At 47.2% G+C, this 26,839-nt stretch overlaps 1 protein-coding gene across 4 annotated transcripts in view; it reads left to right on the top strand.

The window, feature by feature from the left end:
* Positions 1-26,839, top strand: part of GTF2H1 (general transcription factor IIH subunit 1) — a 412,621-nt gene that overhangs the window by 273,035 nt on the left and 112,747 nt on the right. For all 4 annotated transcript variants that reach the window (XM_085648057.1, XM_085648055.1, XM_085648058.1 and 1 more), the window contains exon 11: positions 12,983-13,100. In XM_085648057.1, coding sequence (XP_085504183.1) covers positions 12,983-13,100 — 118 coding nt within the window. The remainder of the gene's footprint in view (positions 1-12,982; positions 13,101-26,839) is intronic.

The raw sequence follows: 26,839 nt of genomic DNA, 5'->3' as shown, positions 1-26,839 counted from the left end.
GGCGGTTCTGGAGGACGACGAGGTCAGCCCACATCCACCCCGGCAGCATCCGCCTCAAAGCCTTCCTAGTCCGAGCTTTCAGGCCCTTTCCACGCCAGTGGGCGGCAGAGTTCGCCATCACCTGCTCCACTGGCGGTCCATCACATCGGACAGGTGGGTGCTGCAAATCGTCCGAAGGGGCTACTCCCTCCCCTTCGAGACGACCCCTCCAGCCATGCCACCGCAGCACCACCGTATCTCGGGGGATCATTTGAATCTTCTCCACGAGGAAGTTTCGGCCCTCTTGGCCAAGGGGGCCGTCGAGCACGTTCCGAGCCCAGAAGTTGGTCGTGGTTGTTATTCCCACTACTTTCTGGTTCCCAAGAAGGGCAAAGGGGGCCTCCGCCCTATCTTGGACCTCCGGAACGTCAATGCCTTCCTCCGGAAGGAAAGGTTCAAGATGTTAACTTTGGCTCAGGTTCTAGCTGCCCTAGACCCCGGAGACTGGATGGTAGCGTTGGACTTGCAGGACGCTTATTTCCACATCCCCGTCCTGCCGGCGCACCGGCGTTACCTGCGGTTCACGGTGGGCCAAAAGCACTTTCAGTTTACCGTGCTCCCCTTCGGCCTCACCAGTGCCCCTCGGGTGTTCACGAAAGTGATGGCGGTGGTCGCAGCTCATCTGCGCAGATCAGGGGTTCCAGTCTTCCCCTATCTCGACGACTGGTTGTTGAAGGCGGGCTCGCCCCAGACAGTCGTCTCCCACCTCCAGACTACGGCGGATCTCCTGCATTTGCTGGGATTTTCCATCAACGTGCCGAAGTCACACTTGAGTCCCTCTCAGAAGCTCCTCTTCATCGGAGCAGTTCTTGATTCGGCGCAGTTCCGGGTCTATCCACCGGAACAGCGGGTCCGGGATATTCAGGCCCTGATTCCCATCTTTCGGCCTCTATCCTGGGTTTCGGTCAGGCTAGTGTTGCGGCTTCTGGGGCTGATGGCCTCCTGCATCCTACTAGTGCATCACGCCAGACGGCGCATGCGGGCTCTGCAGTGGGACCTGAAGTTTCAGTGGGCCCAGCATCACGGCAACCTGTCCGACCATGTCTTGATCTCGGAGGGCACTGCACAGCAGTTGCAGTGGTGGCTCACGGACCGCGATTGGGTCATGGGCAGAAGCCTCTCCCTTCCCCAACCGGAGCATGTCGTAGTGACGGATGCGTCCCTCCTGGGATGGGGTGGCCATATGAGAGAGGCGGAGATCAGAGGCATCTGGTCTCCGGCGGAGTCTCGTCTCCACATCAACCTGTTGGAGTTTAGAGCGATCCGGCTTGCACTGAAAGCCTTCCTTCCCTCTGTCAGGGGAAGTGTCGTGCAGGTGTTCACGGACAACACCACCGCCATGTGGTATTGCAACAAACAGGGCGGGGTGGGGTCGTGGACCCTTTGTCGGGAGGCTCTGCGCCTCTGGACGTGGCTGGAACACCAGGGCGTCACCCTAGTGGTTCAACATCTGGCGGGCTCTCTGAACGCCAGAGCAGATGAACTCAGCCGCCGGTGCATGATGGATCACGAATGGCGTCTGAACTCCGAAGTGGCGCAAGGTCTCTTTCAGCAGTGGGGAGAGCCTTGGTTAGATCTATTCGCCACCGAAGAGAACGCGCAATGTCAGCAGTTCTGCGCGTTGGAATTTCCAAGACGGCACTCGCTCGGCGACGCTTTTCGTCACGAGTGGAGTTGCGGTCTGTTGTACGCCTTTCCGCCTATACCACTTCTGCCCAGAGTGCTGAAGAAGATCAGGCACGACCGGGCCCAAGTCATCTTGGTGGCTCCAGATTGGGCACGAAGGTACTGGTATCCCGAGCTACTCAGTATGTTGACCGATCCTCCGATACGTCTGCCCCTTCGGGAGGATCTTCTGTCGCAGCAGCAGGGGACGGTCCTCCACCCGAACCCGTCCAGCCTCCACCTCCATGCGTGGAGATTGAGCGGCGGCAGTTGATGCCATTTGACTTGCCTCCTGAAGTCTGTGTTATCATTCTGGCAGCCAGGCGTCCCTCCACAAAGACGGTATACGCCTGCCGGTGGAACAAATTTGTGGCATGGTGCACAGCAAAGGCTGTGGATCCCCTTTCCGCCCCTCTTTCTGAGGTTCTCCTCTTTCTTTCTTTCTTTGGCCCGGCAGGGCTCTACCCTGGGCACCCTGAAAGGTTATCTTGCTGCCATCTCTGCCTTCTTGCGGCTTCCTGATCAGCCTTCTCTTTTCAAGTCCCCTGTAGTTACACGCTTTCTAAAAGGCATTACTCACACGTTCCCTCCTGTCCCTTTTGTAATGCCTCAGTGGGACTTGAATCTTGTTCTCACATTTCTGATGTGCGCTCCCTTTGAGCCTCTTCATAATTGTCCTCTTCGTCTGCTGACGCTTAAGACTGCTTTTCTAGTAGCCATCACCTCGGCTAGACGGGTGAGTGAGCTCCAGGCTTTATCTTCAAAGCCTCCTTTTCTCTCTGTTCATCCGGACAAGGTTGTCCTTCGGCCTCGTCCCTCCTTTCTTCCAAAAGTGGTGACTCCATTTCATCTTGGGAAGTCTGTCACCTTGCCCACCTTCTTTCCGCCTCCGCATCCTTCCAAAGAGGAAGAGAGGCTCCACCGTCTGGACCCAAAACGTGCGCTCTCCTATCTGGACCGCACAAAGCAGTTCCGGGTGGACGACCAACTTTTCGTTGGATACGTGGGTGCTAAGAAGGGGAAAGCTGTGCACAAACGGACCATCTCTCGGTGGGTCGTTTTGTGCATCAACATTTGTTACTCCTTGGCAAAAAAGGACCCTCCTGTTGGGCTGCGCGCCCACTCCACTCGGGCCACAGCGGCTACTACTGCTTTGGGACTGGGTGTCCCTTTGCAGGACATCTGTCAGGCGGGGACGTGGGCTTCGCTACACACGTTTGCCAGGCATTATTGCCTTGACAGCCAAGTCCGGAGGGATGGCTTCTTTGGCCGTTCTGTCCTCCAGGACTTTCTGGTGTGATCTTGGTTCGCAGACCCACCACCGGGGATGGTATTGCTTGGGTATCTATTCTAAGGTGAGGAATCCAACTAACGCGTTTCTTTCAGATGAACAAGTTACTTACCTTCGGTAACGATGTATCTGTAAGAAACATTAGTTAGATTCCTCACCGACCCACCCATCCTCCCCGTTCTGCGAACTGACATCTAGGGTTAAGGTTATCCTTTTCAGGCCCCTAGATTTTATTTTTGGCACCAGTGTCGGTCTTTGCATGGCTCTGCGTTCCTGGCGCGGAAAGCTATGTACAAGAACTGACGTCAGCGCGCGAGGGCGGCGTCTAAATACTCCGACGTCATTCCGGCGCACTACGCCGACGACGGACGCGGAGCCGCAGACGACGCCTAGCGACGCGCAAGGGGTATTGCTGACGAAAAATCTTCCGGATCCAGTCTGACGCCTGGGGATATTCTAAGGTGAGGAATCTAACTAACTAATGTTTCTTACAGATACATCGTTATCGAAGGTAAGTAACTTGTTCATCTCCATCATTAAATCTGATCAGCACAGATATCCTTTAGCCACTTTTAATTCACTCATCATTTCACAAGTACTACATCCCACTCATCATACAGTGTGAAAACAAAAAGATCTCTGAATAAGCGACCCTTTGGGGGGACCCTTAGAGCATTACAGTGCCTTCCAGACGAGGAGCCACGCCCTATGATGGAGCATGACATCCCTTTGGATGTGTGAGGGAACCAAGTAAAAGCCAACTTGACTTCCCCTCTTATCTCTCTAAAATGACTCCATCTGTTTTCTCTCAGGAACCCACCCTTCATTTTGATTGATTATTTGGGAGCACGGGCACTGGACCGTCATCGATCTCCTTGTCCCCCACCTTTCCTTTTATTGAAGTACTCGTGAATCAATAGTCACAAGGGCTTAATATGGTTGTTGCACCTGAAGGTAACACCCCTTACTTGCAGGAGTTAGATTGTTTTACTCAAAGGCTTGGGGGTTCTCAAGAGCCAGCAAAACCCTCATCACAGGCAGGTTAGCACCTCAATTGCTCTTAGGTCCAGTTCAGGGCCAGGCGAAGGCAGAAACCCCAGTTAAAGGCTCACAAAGTTAATTTCCATGGACCCACCAGTCTCTCCATCACGCTCACCTCTCAAGCAATGCATAGCACCTGAAAAGGTAGCTTGTCATCTTCTGCTATTTCTCTCCCACTATAGGCGCTAATCCTCGTCCCAAGCTCACCCTCTACTGATCAGCTCCCTGTTTTTGCTGTGTTCGGAGCGCTGAGGCTGCAGAGCTGAGAGCCGCAGAGAGAATCAGAGCGGCCGCGGGCGGCATTGTGGCGACGCGAGGACGCGGAGGGAGAGCCGTGAGTGGTGAGCCCGGCGATCAGAGTACACCCGCCGCCAAGTTGCCAAGCTTTCTCTGCCGTTACCATTACCTCCACAGCGAGGGGGGGGCCGCCAGGGAAGTGATAGGCGGGCAGCCCACAGCCAACCACAGCACCGCCGTTGTGAAAGGAGGTGCTGCAGAGGAAAGCAACCGGCCGGGTGAGAGCAGCATCACTAGTGCGTGATGAGAGGTGAGAGGCTTGGACAGATTTTTGATTAGCCTCTTGCTATAGTAAGGAGCTAGACCCATAATTATTGTAACGGGCCAGACTAGCTCCAATTTCCTACAGCTCCACTGCCTACAGCTAATGCCCACGCCACACATACTGCTCACTCAGCGTACGTTCTTGTACATTGCTCTAAATCACACGTTGTCAACTACATCGCCTGGAGGGAGGCAAACGCGAGTGCTACAAGCTTGCCTCCTCCCTGTATTGAGGCATCAACAGGGAAACAGCTTAAGGTTAGACTTCTACACTTACCCATCAGTATCTATACTCCGGCATTAGTATCCACTCTAACTACGGCCCACAGATTACCAGTATGGCGTGGAAGGATTTGGAGTTAAAACTTAACTTGACTCACCCAATCCTACCGCCTCTAGGAGCCAAAAAACAATCGGACTGCAGGTGGCACCATTTGGCTGATTTTATCGGATCTAACCTGTCTCACTGAGTTAATGTACCAGCCAGTACAGGCTCATCAAGTACATGCTCTAACAGTCCCCCGACACAGCCATTTGAGGCAGCAGAAGGCTAGAGAGCGGGTTAGAGCGGGTAAGGCTACAGTCCTCTGCATTCCACATTAATTGGAAGTACTCGCACAAAGTTTTTGTGGCCCGTAGGCACAGCATATCTGCTAGGAAAATTAGTATCACCAACAAAAACCGAGAGGCCTGTAAACCTACAATAGGGGGACCCCTGATCCACCAATATTTTACAAGGCAAAATACAGAATTCCATGGCGTCCAGAAGACCCACAAGACGAAAGATGGGGGTATATTAGAAAACAGCCCCAAATCTATTTCAACCAGCCAGGAATTGGTAACACTGGGTGAGGACAACCCCCTCAACCTAAAAAACACAATCCAGGACAGCATGGAGGAGAGATTAATCACAGAGATGGCGTGATTTGCAGAAACAGTAGAGTTGGCAGACACGGCCAGCAATGCCATCAAAAATACTGCTGCTAAATATAAAAGCCATGAACTGGAGGAACACGGGCCAGAGCAAATCATTGAGATATCAGCGACCATAAATGATGCTGAAGCACTAAACGTATTGCAGGGTCCATCACAGGGACACCCATCCAGCGGGCATATTTGGAATAAGAACATTTTTGAAACGGAGGCTCTAGTCCATCACCACTTAAATGACCAGTTCCAGGACAAACTGGATGACTCTATCAATCCTGGCAGTCAGGGGAGCACTCAGAGCTGCTCCACGCCCACAAACCAAGGCCGGGAACAAATACAACAATTATTTGGTGCCGCTAGCACCTCAGACACGTTATCCTCCGATTTAATAGCCACATCAGATCCCAAACTGCAACTACTGGGAGAGGGCCCTGTAGGGGCCACAACTGGCATACACTGCGGGACCCAGAGTGACAAACAAGATATAAACAATAAGACTGGTCCTGAATACATCTTGAGCACAATAAATTCGTCCCTATTGGCAGCGGTAAAGGCACTTCTCTGGCAATCACATAAACTTGAGATCCAGGTGGATTTGATACACATGCTGGCGCAAAGTGTCTTGACAATTAACGAAAAAGTGGATATGATCAGCCACAAAGTAGATCAGCTGGTTGTCCGTGAAAAGGGCAAAGGGAGCACCACAGGCCGAGCAAAAAGCTTTAGCAAAGCAATAGTGGAGAAATTAACCACACTTCCAGATTTGCTGGCAACGTTAATAAAACAATGTAGTGAGGCACGGATAAATCATACACAAAATAGGAAATATTCTGAAATATTCTGATAAACTGGACCATGACGGCAGTTCAAGAGTCATAAAAATTCCAACAGCTATTGACTCTGAGGATACAAACTGTAAAGCAGTTACAAATATCAGTACGTCCCCGGTCAAAAGGGACAGCCCTGCCACCAGCATAGAGGAAGTAAATCAAACTAAGAACACAGGTCAAAAGGCAACCAATGGTCAGCTATCCAGACGACGACAGAAAAACCACGGAAAGCTTTAAAAATAAACAAACGGAAGGGTGGGATGATATCTATGCAAAAAAAGCATGAAACAACACATTTCTTAATGCAACCCGGCACTCAGGCAGACTTTAGTTATGCCAGCACTAAAAAGGGTTCTATGATCTATCCCATTTTCCAAATGAGAAACAGTACTACATCCGAAGCATCCAATGCTAGCAACTGCTAGGAAATCCCCAGGCAAATATGCCCAAACGTGCGGCGTTATGAAGGCCTACACAAGGAAAATTCACTACCCTGCAACATCCAAACGTCCTTAAATCTACACGCAAAATCATATGCTGAGGTGGTGAACACGGATCATGGCAACATAGCCAATGGAACAGAAAGTCGTGACCTCGCAGTAGAGCCATTCAGAGGGAAAGAAAATCAGGAACCAAGGGTAAGGCCAGAGACCAGCAATAAAATGACCTCCCATTCAACAGGCCTGATGCTCACTGAAATGCAATCGGGTGATAAAACCGAGCTATTGACATTAGCAACAGAGAAGGAACCTGGCTTACTGAAAATGCATCAACCATATACGGAATGCTAATGCAAAGCCCAAAACATAGCAATTGCACTTTCTACACAAAAAAGGAAGATAACACAAGCAAGGAAGACTTCATCACCTGGTCTAAGGATCCAGATGCGTGCGCAACCTTGTGTTCCTAACATCAAAACAGACAAGGAAGCAAATGCTGTGTCCAGCAGGACTAATGGCCAAACAAGGCCCATAGAACATATAACCCATGGGCCGAGCTATGAGGGTGAGGAAAATGACTTGGCTCAAGATCGTTTGGCAGATGTGGAGCACATGCTCATTTTCACCCCTGAATTTGAGACAAGGGGCCCGGGTGACATCCTAAATCGCTCTAACATTCTGTATCTTCTAACCAGTATACCCTCACTGGTCTATCTAACAACTGCCCAACTTGTAGCGGTGCACTTTAAAAAATATACTTGGATAGGGGATAGAGAATCGACCCTAATGTGGCTCAACAAGTCAGACATTCTAAATATTTGGGCAGAAACAAACACACTTAAGGATTAGGGCATACGGATAGACACTTGTCCAACTGAAAAGTACCCACAAGTGCTATTACAGAGGCATCAAAACCAAGAGGAGTCTTTTCCACAGCGCAGCACACTAAGGGGCACAAAATCAATTTCAAGCCAAACATTTAACAATGATATTAAAATTGAGCTACATAAGGGCACTGCTATTAGACACTGCATGGAGGTGGGCGCTCCCCAGGTCGATAAACAAGAAGATTGGGCATGGCTCACTACGGCATTGCATACCAAGGAATGGGGAAATTCCTAGTATAAGGAAAACGCCAACTTCGCATGGACTACAACAACGTGGCCTACTTGGGAGGGTTCAAACAAATCAACATAGAAGCACCAAAGTGGCGACATTAAATACTAAGTTCAGGCTCATATGCTGGAATGTGGCAGGGTTTAAGTCGATCCTGACCAGCAAAGAAGCCATGGAATCTCTGAAGACAGGAGACATTTTATGTTTGCAGGAAACAGCTAACTTCATCAAAGGCTACCAGGCGATCAACACAATGGCCAGCAAAAAAAAAACATCTTCGGAAGACCGAGCGGAGGGCTCTCGATATTTGTAAAATTAAATCTGCAATTACAAATTGAGGAATGGCTCACGCACGCACTTGATGTCCAGATTATAACCATAAATGGGTTCGGAGTAGAGGGCACACCGTTTATAATTGGAGTGATTAATCAACCCAAAAAAAAAGGATAAAAACATAAACATCAGAAGGATCATTAGGTTGATTAGAGAATATCCCCACGAGAACCCAGGACACAAATGCATCATCACTGGGGACTTTTAACATAAAAGACCTATGCAGCCCCGAACAAAATCTAGAGGATCGCAGTCGAAATCTCATGGAAGCCTGTATCAATTAATTTAATCTGGGATCTGCAAATAATGTAGGGCAGTTGACGACCATACCACAACCTACATTCAAAAACATCTCCCCACTTGATTACATCTTCCTGAGCAAGAATTTGCTGAGAAAATGCAAAGAGTATAACTTATTGCACACTCCCGAAAGTGATTACCACTCAATCTCTGTTCTCGTAAATACTAGCAGCATGAGGAACACCTAACTGCAGGCAAAATGCTCATACTACATAACGAATCGGCTTCAATTAAACGTTTCAAATGGGGCCCCATAAGCAGGGAAAAGTATAAAAAATGGAAGCAGAATATATGTATAACTGGTCCACAGAGCAGCTGGTCTGAAATCATGGCTTCGTTATCTAATGCCTTGGCCACAGGAAGGCAGCCTACTCATCATAGTAAATATACTGCACAGCGGCAGTTCAACTTCACTGACAACAAAACCTTCATTGAGAGTAAAAAGAGATGCCGCTTGGCAGAGTCACAGCATAGGAGGGAAAAGTCAACTCGGACGGAAATGCTATTGAAGACAGCAAGAAAAATGCAGCTGAAGCAAACTTGCATAGAGGAAAAATTGAGAAATATGTATGCTTTATTAGCACCTAAAAAAAAAATAAGGAATTCTGGAGATATGTTAATGGACTAAATGGCGGCCACCACACCCAAAATGCCGTACCGGCAAACAAATGGGCTGCTCACACAACCAGCCTATATGTTGACCAAAAAACAACTATGGTAAGCATTGTGGAGGTGGAAGACTACCAAAATGAAGAGATCTATGTGGCGGATCCTTTTCAAACAGAAAGGGAGATTCTAACTACCCTCCAGGGATTTAGGGGTGCCAGGGCCCAACGGCCTGCCTGGGTACATCTTCAGGGAAGATCGTGAATTCTGGGCACCCCATATCCAGGGCTTATTCAATCATTGCTGTAACATTTCTACAGTACCGGATTCATGGAAAGGCTCCATCCCACAACCGATTCATAAAAAGGGGGGACGCCTCCGATCTGGGGAACTATAGATTGATTGCATTACTTGACGTGGAAGGGAAGGCATTCGCTAAAGTGCTCTTGAAAGAGCTAGAGTCATGGATTACAAAAAACCATATAATCCCTCAATACCAGACCGGCTTTCGACTGATCTCAACGATCATGGACAACGCCATCGCACTTTCATACCTGGCAACCAAGGGGCCACCACCCCTCCATTATATGCATGTTTCGTGGACTACAGTGCTGCCTTTGATGGGGTTGATCGAAACATACTGTGGGCAAAATTGGCTAAGTGGGGTATACCGAGGAAACTACTTGCAGCCATTTTATCACTCTATACTGGCACCTGGGTGCTTGTTAAGCTCACTAGCACATGTGCAACTGCCAAGATCTTCATGAACAGGGGTTTAAAACAGGGCTGTGTGATCGCCCCCACCCTGTTCAACTTGTACACTGCAGACCTGGGAGAGGCACTTTTAAAAACTAACATCTTTCCTCCAAAACTGGACCACCTCAGACTGCCAATAATGCAGTATGCGGACGATCTTGTTTTATTGGACCAAACAAGAATAGGTATGAAAAGGGCATTTGAGACGATACACAATTACAATATGGAAGACAATCTTGTAGCTAATGCATCAAAGACAAAAGTGTTGATCTTCAGCCACAAGTTAAAAAAACTATCATTGGTATGGCAGCTGGGCCCTCTAAGGATAGCCACGACCAACAAGTACACCTACTTGGGAGTACAATTTGCAGATACTGGCAGACCTGTACTGCAGCTTAAAGCACTGGAGGCAAAAGCAGCCAAACTAACATACGGCTTGTGCAAATTACACCAAAAGCTTGTAAGCCACTCGACGGAGGGGATCCAATGAGTAATGCAAGCTAAGCTAAAGTCTACACTCAGCTATGGTCACCTTGCCTTCCCTGGTTTGCTGACCAAAAAATTAGAGGGCCTATACATAATGGCTTATAGAAAAGTTTTCAAGCTCCCATATACGACTAGGCGTTCGCTGATCCGACTAGAGTTTAACATCACAGCAATGGACATTGAATGCAAAAAAGATGTAGTCAGATTTCAATACAACGTGATTATTAGATGTCCTGGCACAATCAGGACAGCGCTAAAGGTGGCCTTTACAGACAATAACAGCCGCTGGGCGAGGTATTACTTGATGGCCAAAAAAACTTTGGGACTACCAGTTGATCTTTTAACAGACATACCATTAAAGTTCAGTTTAAAGAACCTGCTAAAAGTGTGGCAAGAACATCTCGAGGCAACAAGATCTTGAACGGATTAGACCTCTTCAGGGTGCAGAAGGTCTTAACTCATATGAAACTACTGCCTGCCAGCCCTACCTAAAAGCAGGTCACTGAAGGCAAGCTCTACAAAAAGTCATGATGGTGAGGCTTTTAACTTTGCCAATACAAGACTATAGAGCTCACTAGAAAAACTGGTCGATAAGTGGGACTGGTTGTTCTTTGTGCCAATACCACACAGAATCCGCGGAACATGTCATTTGCTGCTGCCCAGCTCTGCTGTCCCCAAGGCGCTTGTACTTAAGAACCATGTTCATTCAACACGGCGTAAGAACATGCAAGGAGGCCTTAAGACACATTTACACCACTATAGTCCCGATGGAGTTGGCACGAATTGGGAAGTTTTATGCGGCTGCTGGAATGTCTTTACGATCGGCCTGAGAATTGATAGTTCAATAAATCAGTACTTGCTTATGCTCAGCAGCGCACTTTTAATACTATTATTGTCTACACTTACTTTTACTAGCAACAGGACAATCAATAGACTGAGCCCCCCGTGGTGATGTAGCTTTGTATACCCTCTGCATGTAAAATCCTTCATGTCAAGTCAAGTCAAGTCAGAGAATTTATATAGCGCACTACATACCCAGAGGGTCTCAGGCGCTAAGGGGGGGGAGGAGGATTACTTGTCAAATATCCACGTTTTAAGTTGCTTTCTGAAAGCTAGGTGGTTCTGGGTAAGGCGAAGGTGGGTGGGGAGTGAGTTCCATGTTTTAGCAGCCAGGTAAGAGAAGGATCTACCTCCCATTGTGGTCTTGTTGATGCGAGGTACAGTGGCGAGGGCTTGGCTGGAGGAGCGTAGCTGGCGGGAGGGGGTGTAGAAGGACAGTCTTGAGTTGAGGCATTCTGGTCCGATGTCGTAGAGTGATTTGTGTGCGTGGGTTAGCAGTCGGAAAGTGATTCTCTTATTGACGGGTAGCCAGTGGAGGTCTTTCAGGTGACCAGAGATGTGTTCGTTGCGTGGGATGTCTAATATGATTCTGGCTGAGGCGTTTTGGATTCGTTGGAGTTTCTTTTGGAGTTTAGCGGTAGTGCCTGCGTAGAGGGTGTTTCCGTAGTCCATGTGTTTTTAGCTCTTAATGTCCCGTTTTTTGCACAGTTATTTATGTACTGGTATATTATAGCATCTCTGCATTTTAACCCCCCCTTTAAAATTTTAACTGTTTTATCTTTACCTTTTTTTTTCCTGCACTCATTTGTTTCGTTTTTTTGTAAAGGATTTTAAGTAATCCTACAATAAAGTTCATTGATTCATTCATTCATACTAATCAGAATTGCTGTAGTTCAGCACAAGATGCAGTTGTACCGATTCTGTACCACTTTTAAGTTGACCCTGAAAATAAGGCTAAATTGAATTAAAATTGGTCCTCATGGTGTATATAGGTCGTTTACCTGTAGTGTCGCATCTCTGCCAGAGAAGTCGCATGTCTGCAGGTACTAAGATATCTGCATTATTAACTTGTCAGCTTTTCACACTTAACAGGAAGTATTTTTACACTGTTGAGACAAAGATTGTGAGTTAAAAAAGAATACCAGTAACACAATAGCTCATCCTTCATTAGAAAGCATTTAAATTGGAATCCATGGCACACCACACATTAGACCATTAGGCTGTACGTGGTCACAATTTTCATGAGTTTGTGAGGATCAACTGTTTGTTACAACAAAAGTAGAACTCAGACATCTGTGGATCTAGAGTTTTGTAAGGTATGTATATTTACAGTTTTTGTCTCTTGTTATACCTATTTTTAGCTTTTGTTTCTTACTGTTCTTCTGCCAGAACCAAATTGTACTTTTTCTAACAGTCTACAAGGAGCCCATTAGTCTGATTGAAGGTGGGAGAATTGAAATATTTCATGTTGCATAGTAATGATGCACCTTTTTGTAATTGTCATGGGATTCCCCTAAACAGATTAATCCTGTTTATTAGACCGTTTACTTGCAAGCAAATTGTTTATTACACATTATATCTGCTAACCAAATTTCTTCCATTCCATACTTATTTGAATTGCATTAAATGTGTTCCTGTGAGGTAAAAATGTGTCCTGTGTGGTATAATAAGATTCTTAAATTAATATTGCAATTTGACATGGAAACATTCTGGATTTCAAATCTCTGCTTTCCCCATGTCTGATTTAGGTATTTCCATGGTCCAACACCAATTCAGTCTCAGAGATATGCAACCAGTCAGGATATGATTAATTCTTTTAATAGTATTAAACAAGAAATGGAAGACTATTTGCCTAAATTAACTCAGGTAAGAATTATGATTTTCATTGTAATATGCAGGGCCGGCTTTAGCACTGGTGGGGCCCTGTGCAACAATGTTTGTTGGTGCTCCCCCAATGATCACCTCCACCACGGATTCTCTCACTAGCACCATTTAACAGTGACCAAGTCTCCATAATCACTCTCTCTCAGATGCATTGAATTAGTTGTATAGCGCCACTTATACCAGTGTAGGGTGTCGGAGCACTTTGCATCACACACACATTACACGGAGACAATCATACGTGTGTAAATCAGTGTATAGGAAATGTTACATAAGCCAAAGGACTAAAAGTGTAGGGGTCACATATCATCCATACTGGTAGGCAGTATAGTTTAAGGTGCTTGGAGGGGAGAAGCACAAGCTCAAAGTCGAAAAAGAAACCGCATAGTTGGGAGTTTTCTTTAATAATAAGACTCGATTTCTAGCCAAATTAACCCTTTTTGCAACATCAATCAATGTTCTAATGTATACTTTGCAGTTTGTATGTGGTTCTGTGATGAAAGTTAATAGCTCCCTGTTGAATATTAGGACTTTAAGTTATAAATTGCAAGTAACAAAACAATGTCTCTTTTAAAAGCAGTAACTTGCTGATCTGTTTACATTATATGCACTCTATAATCCACTTGGTACACGTTCTTTGCAGCAGGCATATTAACCCGCTGCACTAACTTCACATAAGTCAAAACCTCAACTATACAAAACACTGATCTTTTACCAGGAAGATAATAAACACAAGTTATCTTGACATTCCTGTGAGGTCTCGCAATTGGCGGAGGAAAGGAACGCTGCAGCAGGTGCCCCCTGGAAGCCAGCACCCGGTGTGGTGGCACCGGTCGCACCGCCCTAGAGCCTAACATCTACATTTATTAACAATCCGTTTTTCTGTTATATGCTTTTTGTTGTCTACTTTCAAGTCGTATATGCCCTCCTCCTGAGGGCCCCATGGATCAAAGACAAAAGTGTTGATCCTCCTGAGGGCCCCGTGGCCCACAGGAGGAGGGCCACGGGCCCCCCCCTCACTTTTATCGGTCAGTCCTAGGGGGATTGGGTCCCCGGGGTCAAAGGAAGGTAGGCCACACAGCCCCCCCCTTCCTAAAATATAAAGAAAATGAAGCAGGCAATTCGCTGGACATCCTACCCCCTTACTCCACTACACTGCAAACGTGGCTTACGGTACACTCTTGGTTGCAAGATGAAGTACCCTTCGCTGCTGAGGGTCCTTAGGGGCCAACTAGCCCTGCTTTTACCTACAGTAAGCCCCACACAGCTGGATTGCTGAGAGGTGGTCCGAGGCCATGCCCCCTTTCTCCACCACTCTGCAAATGTGCCTCCTGGTGGGGGCTAGGCCCATAACCAGCTCTCCGGAATTCCGCTGCATAGAACTTACAAGAGGTACCAGGAGGGCTTCTTGGCCCCCAAGGTCCCTCTGGACCCAAGGGGACTTTATCCCCCAACAAGTAGTGCGCCGGGAGACACATTTGCAGAGGGGTGGAGAAAGCGGGCGTGGCCTATGGCGGCTTCTCAGCAATCCTGCTGTGTGGGACTTACTGGAGGTAATAGGAGGGGTAGTTGGCCCCCAAGGACTTATTACCTACTGTAAGTCCCAAACAGCAGGATTTTTTAGTGAATATAGATATATACACGGAGATAAATAGTGATGGAGAGAGATGGGGATAGAGAGAGATGGAGATAGCTATAGAGATAGAGAGATAGATGGATCGAGATGGAGAGAGATGGACAGAGCAGATATATATATATATATATATATAGATATAGATATAGATATAGATATAGATATATATATATATATATATAGATATATATATAGATATATATATATTACCTACTGGCGGTCGCCAGTAGGTAGTTATAGTTAGGACCCTCTTACCATAGGAAATCCGCAACATTCTATTTTGAATAACTTTGGCGCCGGTCGACGAATCCTCGCCAAATTTTCAAAATAGGTGGGGCGCTGCGTTCCGCTCCTACCCTGAAAGTCTCGGGGGGGATTCGTCAAGCGGGGGCTGAGATAAAAGGGGGGTCCCAAAACGCGTTTTTCCCATGCATTTTTCCATTGGACCTTTAGACAGAGCTACAGCCCGAACGGCTGAACAGAGTTAAATGAAATTTGGCAGAGAGGTAGTCCTCAGGTCAAGGAAGTGCCTTTTGTAGGTTTGGTGTAAATCTGTTCAGTAGATTCTGAGAAAATAGCCTTTAAATCAATATATATATATCTGAGCCAGCTTACGGTGCGCTTACCGTACGCGTACGGTGACGTGCGCGAGCGCGATTCTGATTGGCTGATAGATCTTCGTAAACATGCGAATCGGTCGAAACCAGGAAGCGGCGGCCGCCATTTTCTCTCTCGCACTCTCGCAGGGGGTTGAAAAACAAAGGGCAAAAACATGTAAAGGGGCTGTTTAGACAGCTCCCAAGCACCTAGCCATGTTTAGGGAGTCCCCAAAGATGCCCCAAGGCAAAAAAGGCAATTTTAATTTTTTCGAAAATTTCGCCGATTACGCTTACCGTACGCGTACGGTAAAAAATAATAAAAAAAAAAAAAAATTATCCACACTCTCCCCACCCCATGTGCAAATGGTGCCCTAAGGGCACCATTTATGCATGGCTTATCAGATACAACAAAAACTAATATATTACCTGTCACAACGATGCTCATCATATGTCCTCCATGAGCGCACGGTGCGCGAAGCGCATCGTGCGTTCATGGCCCATCTAGCGTAACGTGGGCACGCGGTACGCGAAGCGCACCGTGCGCGCACGGAACGAACTGCGTTAAGTGGGCGCGCACGCCACGAATGGCGTACAGTAACTTAGCATTTAAAAAACCGTACAAATTCACTGAAAAAACCATAGGTTTCACACACGTTATAGTTAGGAATTAGCATTTAAAAAACCTTGCAAATTCACTGAAAAAACCATTGGTTTCACACATGTTATAGTTAGCTGGACATTTTATTGATAAAAAACCAATGAAATTCCCCCGTTATAGTTAGTGCAGGCAACTATAACTCACGCGACCGCAATCCTCTGCTGATGACATATGTGTCTTTATGAAAAAAAAATATTTGTAATATATGTATAGCTAAAATTTAATGGAAGAAGACATGGGCAAATAATTGTCTAAATACAGTATTAGCATCAGCAGAGGATTGCGGTCGCGTGAGTTATAGTTGCCTGCACTAACTATAACGGGGGAATTTAATTGGTTTTTTATCAATAAAATGTCCAGCTAACTATAACGTGTGAAACCTATGGTTTTTTCAGTGAATATATATCTATCTATCTATCTATCTATCTATCTATCTATCTATCTCTATATCTATATCTATATCTATATCTATATATCTATATATATATATATATCTATATATATATATCTATATATATATATATCTATATATATCTATATATATATATATCTATATATATATATATCTATATATATATATATCTATATATATATATCTATATCTATATTCACTGAAAAAACCATAGGTTTCAGACATGTTATAGTTAGCGGAAATTTTACTGATTAAAAACCAATGAAATTCCCCCGTTATAGTTAGTGCAGGCAACTATAACTCACGCGACCGCAATCCTCTGCTGATGCTAATACTGTATTTAGACACTTATTTGCCCATGTCTTCTTCCATAAATTTTTAGCTATACATATATTAGAAATATTTTTTTTTCATAAAGACACATATGTCATCAGCAGAAGATTGCGGTCGCGTGAGTTATAGTTGCCTGCACTAACTATAACGGGGGAATTTCATTGGTTTTTTATCAGTAAAATTTCCGCTAACTATAACATGTCTGAAACCTATGGTTTTTTCAGTGAATTTGCAAGGTTTTTTAAATGCTAATTCCTAACTATAACGTGTGTGAAACCTATGGTTTTTTCAGTGAATTTGTACGTTTTTTTAAATGCTAAGTTACTTTACGCCATTCGTGGCGTGCACGCCCACTTAACGCAGTTCGTTCCGTGCGCGCACGGTGCGCTTCGCGCACCGTGCGCCCACTTTACGCAGTTAGTGCCATACACGCAAGGTGGGCACGCAGTGCGCTACGCGCACCGCGTGCCCACGTTACGCACCGTGCGCACATGGAGGACATATTATGCGCTTCCTTGTGATAGGTAATCTGTTAAATTTAATTTGTAAGTGATGACAATAATATGCCATGCACAGAGAGTGTTTTTTTTTTAATTAAAATTTTTAGCGTAAGCGCACCGTACGCGTACGGTAAGCGTAATCGGCGAAATTTTCAAAAAATAAAAATTTACCGTTTTTGGCCTTTGAGGACTCAACTAACATGGCTATGTGCATGGGCGCTGTCTAAACAGCCCCTTTATATGTTTTTTGCCTTTATTTACAGCCCCCCCCTCAGAGTGCGAGAGAGAAAATGGCGGCCGCCGCTTCCTGGTTTCGACCGATTCGAATGTTTACTTAGATGTAACAGCCAATCAGAATCGCGCTCGCGCACGCCACCGTACGCGTACGGTAAGCTTACGGTAAGCGTACCGTAAGCTGGCTCAGATATATATATTGATTTAAAGGCTATTTTCTCAGAATCTACTGAACAGATTTACACCAAACCTACAAAAGGCACTTCCTTGACCTGAGGACTACCTCTCTGCCAAATTTCTAGTAATTCTGTTCAGCCGTTCGGGCTGTAGCCTTGTCTAAAGGTCCTATGGAAAAATGCATGGGAAAAACGCGTTTTGGGACCCCCCTTTTATCTCAGCCCCCGCTTGACGAATCCCCCCGAGACTTTCAGGGTAGGAGCGTAGCGTAGCGCCCCACCTATTTTGAGAAATTCGCGAGGATTCGTCGACCGGCTTCAAAGTTATTCAAAATAGAATGTTGCGGATTTCCTATGGAAAAGGGGTCCTAACTATAACTACCTACTGGCGACCGCCAGTAGGTAATATATATCTATATATATATATATATATATATATAACAGTTAGTTCTAGATTCCTTACCTTAGAATTGCACCCAGGCTTCTGACTGGATCCGGAACGTTTTTCGTCAGCAGTACCCCTGCCCGTCAGAAGGTGACGTCGACCGACTCAGTGTTCGTTGTCGGCGTCGTGGTCACCGGGATGATGTCACGCTAGCTACATACACACGGCCCTCGCGCGCGGCCATCCGTTCTTTCTTTTTCCGCGCCAGCAAGCGCAGATCCGAGAGAGCGGTACCTCCAGTCACTTTTTCTTGACTTTTGTCGTCTTCGTTTTTTGAGTCCATCGACTCCTGGTGCATGAGGGATGCCCGGCTTAAAGGCTTGCAGTTTCTGTAACTGACTGATGTCGGTGACGGATCCGCACCGCATGTGCCTCTACTGCCTGGAGCGCGACCACGACCCCAAGTCTGTGGGAGCGGTCCCGAAGGTACTCGAGGCCCGGCAGTCGGCTCTGCGTCGCTTGAGGTCCCAGGCGCATAGGAGGTCAGGGACCGGTCCAAGAGCCAACACCATTCTTCATCTAAGTCTTCGCACTCGGGGTCAGGTAAGTCGAAGCTCAAGAAGAAGTTGAAGAAGCATCGTCGCTCTTCTACTTCTCCCCGTCCGTCGGCCGACGCAACGAGGGATGCGGGTGGTGCCCCTCCGCGTGCTGACCCCGTAGGGTCGGCTCCGGGTTCCCCCCCCACCTTTCCCGGTACCGGGATCAACCCTTACCCAGCTTAGTCAGTTTTAGGAAGCGATGCATGCCGCCTTTGGGCCCCTCGGACTCGGCTGGGGGCCCTGGGCCTTCGGCACTGGTAGCCTCGACGCCGCAGGCTCCCCTTGGATCCAGGCCTGGATCCGGATCGGTGCCGATCGACCTTGTTACGCCTCCCCCGGCACAGATTCCACCGGCACCACGTCCACAACCGGCGTCTGCGGAGTCCCCAGCCAACGTCAACTGGGGCCTCCACCTCGAGGTAGGCACGTAGTTGGACCGGCGTTGACTGGTACTTTTGTGCCCCTCTTTTACCCTGCCTCTTTGAGACCGAGTTGGCAGCCAAAGTAGCGTGAGGAAGACTGGGAGGGGTCTGGGGACCCTTTAACCGACCAGTTGGTTTATGAACAGGACTGGAGCCAACTGGGGAAGCCAGTGGTCTGGATACCTCACCAGACCTTGGCATGTCTCCTCCTACCGTGGCTACGGAGGAAGGAGCATCATGCGCAGTGGTGTTCCGTAGGGCGGCCGAGGCGCTCCATCTCGAGCTACCTACGGTGGCAGTGAGGAGTTACCTCCTGACAGAGGTGCTTCAACCAGCAGCGAGCTCTTAAGAGCCCCTGCTGCCGTTTAATGAGGCCCTCACGGACATCCTTTTGGGCACCTGGTAAAGGCCCAACACAGGGGCTCCCGTGGACAGGATGGTTGCCCGACACCACCGCCAGGCCCTGGGGCGACCCCACTTTCCTCTCCCAACACCCCACCCCTGAGAGCTTGGTGGTCCAAGCCTCCACCTCCAAAGGCACGTTCCCTAACGCACCACCCCATAGGGAATCCAAAAAGCTGGACCACCTTTGGAAAAAAATGTTTTCTTCCTCCAGCTTGGGACTGCGGTCATTAAACTCTGCATGTGTGTTGGGCCGTTACACTCATATGTGTGGGACACGGTAGCACAGGTCCTGCCCCAGTGCCTGGAGGAGGCCCGGGCTGTGCTCTCCTGTGCAGTTGCTGAGGGAAGAGATGCAGCAAAGTTTACCACTTGCTGTGGGCTGGATATCGCCGACTCACTAGGCAGGACAATTTCCACGTCCGTACCCCTTCGGTGCTACGCCTGGTTGCAGTTGACTGTTTTTTCCGGGATGTCTAATCCACTCTTATGGACATGCCCTTTGATGGTCGTCGCCTTTTCGGTGACCGGCAGACAATGCGCTGGAGCGCTTTAAGGACTCTCTGGCTACGGCCAGGTCCTTGGGCCTCTCCACCACCCGCTTTGCACAGTCTGCCTTTCGCCCCTTTTGTGGTAACGGAAGGGGTGCCCTGCCCAGAGCCACAGGCCGGTGCAAGCTGTTCAGCCTCTGTGGGGACGCGGGAACCAGTGCTGTGGTTCTGGGGGCAGTGGGCGGGCCAGTCCACCACAGCCCCCTCTGCAGCAGCCTCCAAACCCTCCTAGTCCGACCTTTCAGAGCCACCAAACGCCAGTTAGCGGCATGATTCATCATCACCTTCCCCACTGGCGCACCATCACGTCGGACAGGTGGGTTTTGCAAATAGTCCGAATGGGCATCTCCCTCCCCTTTGAGACTACCCCTCCATCCATGCCACCTCAGTACCATCGCATGCCGGAGGATCAGCTGGCCCTGTTTTCCAGCAGGAAGTTTCATCACTCTTGGCCAAGGGAGCCATTGAGCGCGTTCCTGTCCCAGAAGTAGGTTGTGGTTGCTATTCCCACTACTTTCTGGTGCCCAAGAAGGACAAAGGCCTGCGTCCTATCTAGGAGAAGTTCAAAATGTTGACACTCGCACAGGTCTGCCCTTGGCCGTGGAGACTGGATTGTAGCGTTGGACTTGCAGGACACTTACTTTCACACCCCCGTCCTGCCGGCCCACCGGCGTTGCGTACAGTTCACGGTAGGCCACAAGCACTTTCAGTTTACCGTGCTCCCCTTTGGCCCTTCCAGCACCCCTCGGGTGTTCAGAAAAGTGATGCGAAGATCAGGGGTTCCAGTATTCCCCTCTCTCGAAGACTGGCTGTTGAAGGCGGTGCTTGCCCCAAGCTGTCGTCTCCCACCTCTCACCTCCTGACTACGGCCGACCTTCTGCATTAGCTTGGGTTCTCCATCAACGTGCAGAAGTCACACATGACCCTCTCTCATAAGCTCCTCTTCATCGGAGCGGTTCTGGACACAACGCAGTTTCGGATTTATCCTCCCGAACAGCGAGTCTGGGATATTCGGACTGTGATTCTGATCTTTCAGCCTCTATCCTGGGTTTCGGTCAGGATGACCCTCGGGCTGCTGGGTCTGATGGCCTCCTACATCTTGCTGCTGGACCATGCCAGATGGTGCATGCGGGCTCTGCAGTGGGACCTGAAGTTCCAGTGGGCACATCATCAGGTGAATCTGTCAGATTCCGTCCAGATCTCGGAGAGCACTGCACACCAGTTGCAGTGGTGGCTCGGCTCAGGAACCAGGATTGGGTCGGCAGCAGATCCCTCTCCCTTCCCCAACCAACAGTGGTGACCGATGGATCACTTCTGGGATGGGGCGGCTACATGAGGGAGGCGGAGATCAGAGGCCTTTGGTCTCCGGCGTAGTCCAGGCTCCACATCAACCTTCTGGAGATTCGTCTTGCACTCGAAACATTCTTTCCCTCTGTCCGGGGAAAAGTGCTGCAGGTGTTCACGGACAACACCACCGCCATGTGGTACTGAAACAAACAAGGCAGGTTGGAGTCATGGACCCTGTCAGGAGGCCTTCCTCTTCTGGACATGGCTGGAACATCAGGGCATATCCCTGGTGGTTCAACACCTGGATGGTTCCTTGAATGCCAAGGAGGACAAACTCGGCCGCAGGTGTATGATGGATCACGAATGGCGTCTTCACTCGAAAGTGGTGCAAGGTCTCTTTCAGCAGTGGGGAGAGCCTTGGTTAGATTTTTTTCACCACTGAAGAGAACACGCAATATCAGCAGTTCTGCGCACTGGAATTTCCAAGGTGGCACTTGTTAGGCGACGTTTTTTATCGCGAGTGAAGTTGCTGTCTTCTATTCACCTTTCTGCCTATACCACTTCTGCCCAGAGTGCTGAAGAAGATCAAGTGCGTCCGGGCCCAAGTCATTATTGTGGCTCTAGATAGGGCACTAAGAGTCTGGTATCCTGAGCTGCTCAACATGGCCATCAATCCTCCAATCAGAGTGCCTCTTCGGGAGGATCTTCTGTCGCAGCAGCCGGGGACGGTCATCCACCCGAACCTGTCCAGCCTCCACTTTCTTGCGTGGAGATTGAGCAGCGGCAGTTGACGTCGTTTGACCTGCCTCCTGAAGTCTGTGATGTTATCTTGACAGCCAGGCGTCCATCTACTAAGACTGTATACGCCTGCAGATGGAACACATTTTGTGGCATGGTGCACAGCAAAGGCTGTGGACCTCCTTTCCGCCCATCTTTCTGAGGTTCTCTTGTTCCTCCTTTCTTTGGCCCAGCGTGGCTCTGTTCTGGGTCCTCTAAAGGACTACCTCTCGGCTATTTCAGCTTTCCTTAGGCTTCTTGATTAGACTTCTCTTTTTTAAGTTCCCTGTTGTAAATAGCTTAAGGGCATTATTCATCTTTTTCTTTCTGTTCCCTTCGTAATGCCTCATTGGGACTTGGACTTGGTTCTTAACTACCTCATGTGCTCTCCCTTTGAGCCGCTACATAACTGTCCTCTCAGACTTTTCACTTTGAAAACTGCATTTCTGCTGGCCATCACCTCTGCACGCAGGGTGAGTGAACTACAAGCTCTTTCTTCCAAGCCTCTCTTTCTGGCTGTTCATGCGGACAAGTTAGTCCTTAGAACTAGACCTTCCTTTCTTCCCAAGGTGGTTACTACTTTCCACATTGGCCAAACCATCACTTTGCCCACCTTCTTTCCGCATCCTTCAAAAGAGGAAGTGAGGCTCCACCATCTGGATCCAAAACATGCTCTTTCCTTCTACTTGGATCCCACCAAACAATTCTGGGTGGACAACTAGCTCTTTGTTGATTACGTGGGCGCTGGGAAAGGTTGGGCCGTGCACAAACGGACCATCTCCAGGTGGGTCATTCTGTGCATCAAAGCTTGCTATTCTTTTGCAAAGAAGGAGCCTCCAGTGGGACTGCGTGCCCATTCCACCAGGGCGACGGTAGCCACAACTGCTTTGGGACGGGGAGTCCCCCTTACTGACATCTGTCAGGCAGCTATGTGGGCATCGCTGCATACGTTCACCAAACACTACTGCCAGGACAGCCAAGTCCAGAGAGACTGCTTCTTTGGCTGTCTGTTCTCCAGGACTTTCTGTTGTGAACTTAGTTCGCAGACCCACCTCTGGGGTTGGTATTGCTAGGGTATCTATTCTAAGGTAAGGAATCTATAACAGTTTCTTTCAAATGAAAAAGTTACTTACCTTTGGTAATGATATATCTGTAAGAAACATAGGTTAGTTATAGATTCCTTACCAACCCACCCATCCTCCCCGTTCGGCGAACTGACTTCTAGGGTTAAGGACTTCATTTCAGGGCCTTAGTTTTGTGCACCAGTGGTCAGTGTCTTGCATGACTCTGCGCTTCCGACGTGGAAGGTAGTGTACAGAACGGACGTTGGCGCGCAAGGGTGGCGTCTATGTAGCTACTGCGATGTCATCCCGCCAACCACGATGCCGGCGACTAACACTAAGTCGACAGACACCACCTTCCGACACGCAGGGGTACTGCTGACGGAAAACTTTCCGGATCCAGTTGGACGCCTGGGGGTAATTCTAAGGTAAGGAATCTATAACTAACTTATGTTAAAGATATATCGTTACTGAAGGTAAGTACATACAGATAGATATACATATAGATATATAGATGGAGGGATGGAGAGATAGGGAGAGAGACAAAGATAGAGGGAGAGATAGATAGGGAGATAGAGAGCTAGAGATATACATATAGATAGATGGGTAGAGATAGATATGTGTAAGTATATATAGATATAGCTATATATTTATATATATTATCTACTGGCGGTCGCCAGTAGATAGTTATAGTTAGGACCGTGTTTCCATAGGAAATCCGCAACATTCTATTTGGAATAACTTTGGCGCCGGTTGACGAATCCTCGCGAAATTTTCAAAATAGGTGGGACGCTCCGCCCCGCTCCTACCCTGAAAGTCTCGGGGGGATTCGTCAAGCGGGGGCTGAGAAAAAAGGGGGGTCCCAAAACGCGTTTTCCATAGAGACCTTTAGTCCAAGGTACAGCCCGAACGGCTGAACAGAAATACTTGAAATTTGGCAGAGAGGTAGTCCTCAGCTCAGGGATGTGCCTTTTGCAAATATGGAGTCAATCTGTTCAGTTGTTCCTGAGAAAATTGCAGTTAAAAGCACATACATATCTATAGCCGCGCACCGTGCGAGCACCCTAACGTGCGCGAGCGTAATTCTGATTGGTGGTTACATGTTAGTCAAAGTTCGAATCGGTCGAAATCAGGAAGTGTCGTCCGCCATTTTGTTTGTAATATATAATATATAATATATTCACTGAAAAAACAATAGGTTTCATGCACATTATAGTTAGGAATTGGCATTTAAAAAACCTTTGAAATTCACTGAAAAAACCATAGGTTTCAGTGGCGTTATAGTTAGGAATTGGCATTTAAAAAACCTTAGAAATTCACTGAAAAAACCAAAGGTTTCAGGGGCGTTATAGTTAGCTGGACATTTCCCTCGTACAAAACCCTAGAAATTCCCCTGTTATAGTTAGTTCAGCTAACTATAACTCGCGCCCCCGCAATGCACTGCTGATGACGTCACATATTACATCACTCATGACCTGGTCAGTGACATCACTGATGACATCACTCATGACATCTCGAATGACATCACTCATGACATCATCCAGTGAGTATGTGTTTCTGTAAAGTTTTAATATGTTTACTATATATAGGGAAAGGCCTGTTGAAGAATGAGTGGGTGTACAAGTGTGTGAATGGATGATTTTCTAGGTGCGTAACTGACTCTATCAGTGAGTCATGAAATGTATCTTACTGCAGACTAGTAACTAAACTGTGAACGTCTGTATCTATCTGTCTGTTGCTGTATAAGTAGCTGCATGGTTTTGTGAATAGCTATATGAGTGTCTATATGGGTTATTGATTGGTTGTCTGAGTATCTGTATGGGTGCCTGAGTGTTTGTGTGGGTAGGGTGTGTGTGACTCTATGCATAGATGTGTGAGTGGGTGATTCTATGGGTGCATGGTTTTAAGAGTGCATCTGTGATGAACTGTTTGGGTGAGTGTATGTATGGGTGTGTTAGGGATTGAATGTATATCTCAGTGGTACATGTGTGACTAACTACATATGTGAAAGGCAGTATATATGCGTGTAAGAGTATATAAGTGGGTATATGTGAGTGTGTGATTGTGAGAGTGGCTGTATCGATGAGTGTGTGCTTGTATCAATGATTGTATAAGAGCGTAAGAATGTGGCACTATTTGTAGGAGTAAGTGAACTTGAGTATGTATAACTGCATAGGTGAGTAAATGGGAGTGTGATAAATTACTTGCATGACTGACTAGGTGTGAGAGTACCTCTATGGATGATTGGTGGTGTGTGAGTGTCTATGTAGGTGTATAAATGCATATGATAGTCTTGTACGGAGTGACTGTAAGTATGAGTGACTGTACAGGTGAGTGAGTGGAGGTGTATGTAGACCTAAGAGTTAATGAGTGGGTATGTAGTTATTGGTATTGGAGTATCTATGGTTTTGAGAATGGACGTCTGAAATTTTGAGTTGGTGTACCAACGGTTAAATTAGGGTGTGAGAAGATGCAGTAATTTATCACATGGATGATGTCATCAGTGATGTCATTTGAGATGTGATCAGTGATGTCATCCGTGATGTCACTGACCATGTCATGAGTGATGTAATATGTGACGTCATCTGCAGTGCATTGCGGGGGCGCGAGTTATAGTTAGCTGAACTAACTATAGCAGGGGAATTTCTAGGGTTTTGTATGAGGGAAATGTCTTGCTAACTATAACACCCCTGAAACCTTTGGTTTTTTCAGTGAATATATATCTATATCTATATATATATATATATATATATATATATATATATATATATGTGTAGACATTTGTTGCTGGAGGTAACTTTGGGGTTCAGGGATGGTTAGTGGTAAATGGAGGTAAGGGTAGTAATCAGAGCTTGGGGCGGGTAAAGGTAAATGGAGATAAGGGTAATTTTAGGGTTCAGGAGTGGGTAGTTATAATGTGAGGTTAGGAATAAGTTAAAAACAAGTGGGATTTGATGGTTCCCCCAATAAAGGAAAAAAATAACCTAAAATGAAATGTGTGTATTTGTCTAAATATATGGGTGGGGAATTGGGAGTGTGAAATCACCATAAGCATAGACAGCAGTACAGATGTGCTTACACGTCAAACAGCTCAGGCACCAGTTGTGCAAGCCCACACAAAAGCTAGCATGGAATAGTGATGCTAGTAAGGCAATGTATGCTACCCATTGTAGTAAAGGTATGGCACAGTCTGCAGCAAGACTCCACATCTAAAGGAACAGCTTTTCCAAGAATGTGTGAAATTATAACAGGCCTGTACCATGCAAGTCTTTTTAATGCATAGTAATTTTATGTAAGATATGAAAACCTCATCTTACACACACACACACACACATGTGTGTATGTGTATATATATGTGTGTGTGTGTGTGTGTGTGTGTGTGTGTATGTGTGTGTGTATATATATATATATATATATATATATGTATGTATGTGTATTATCTACTGGCGGTCGCCAGTAGATAGTTATAGTTAGGACCCTGTTTCCATAGGAAATCCGCAACATTCTATTTGGAATAACTTTGGCGCCGGTCGACGAATCCTCGCGAAATTTTCAAAATAGGTGGGGCGCTACGCTCCGCTCCTACCCTGAAAGTCTCGGGGGGGATTCGTCTAGCGGTGGCTGAGAAAAAAGGGGGGTCCCAAAACGCGTTTTTCCCATGCATTTTTCCATAGGACCTTTAGACACAGCTACAG

This window comes from Triturus cristatus, chromosome 3_2, assembly GCF_964204655.1.
Source record: "Triturus cristatus chromosome 3_2, aTriCri1.1, whole genome shotgun sequence".
Lineage (NCBI taxonomy): Eukaryota > Metazoa > Chordata > Amphibia > Caudata > Salamandridae > Triturus > Triturus cristatus.
Note: the sequence above shows the minus strand (reverse complement) of the source record. Positions and strands in the feature narration are given on the sequence as shown.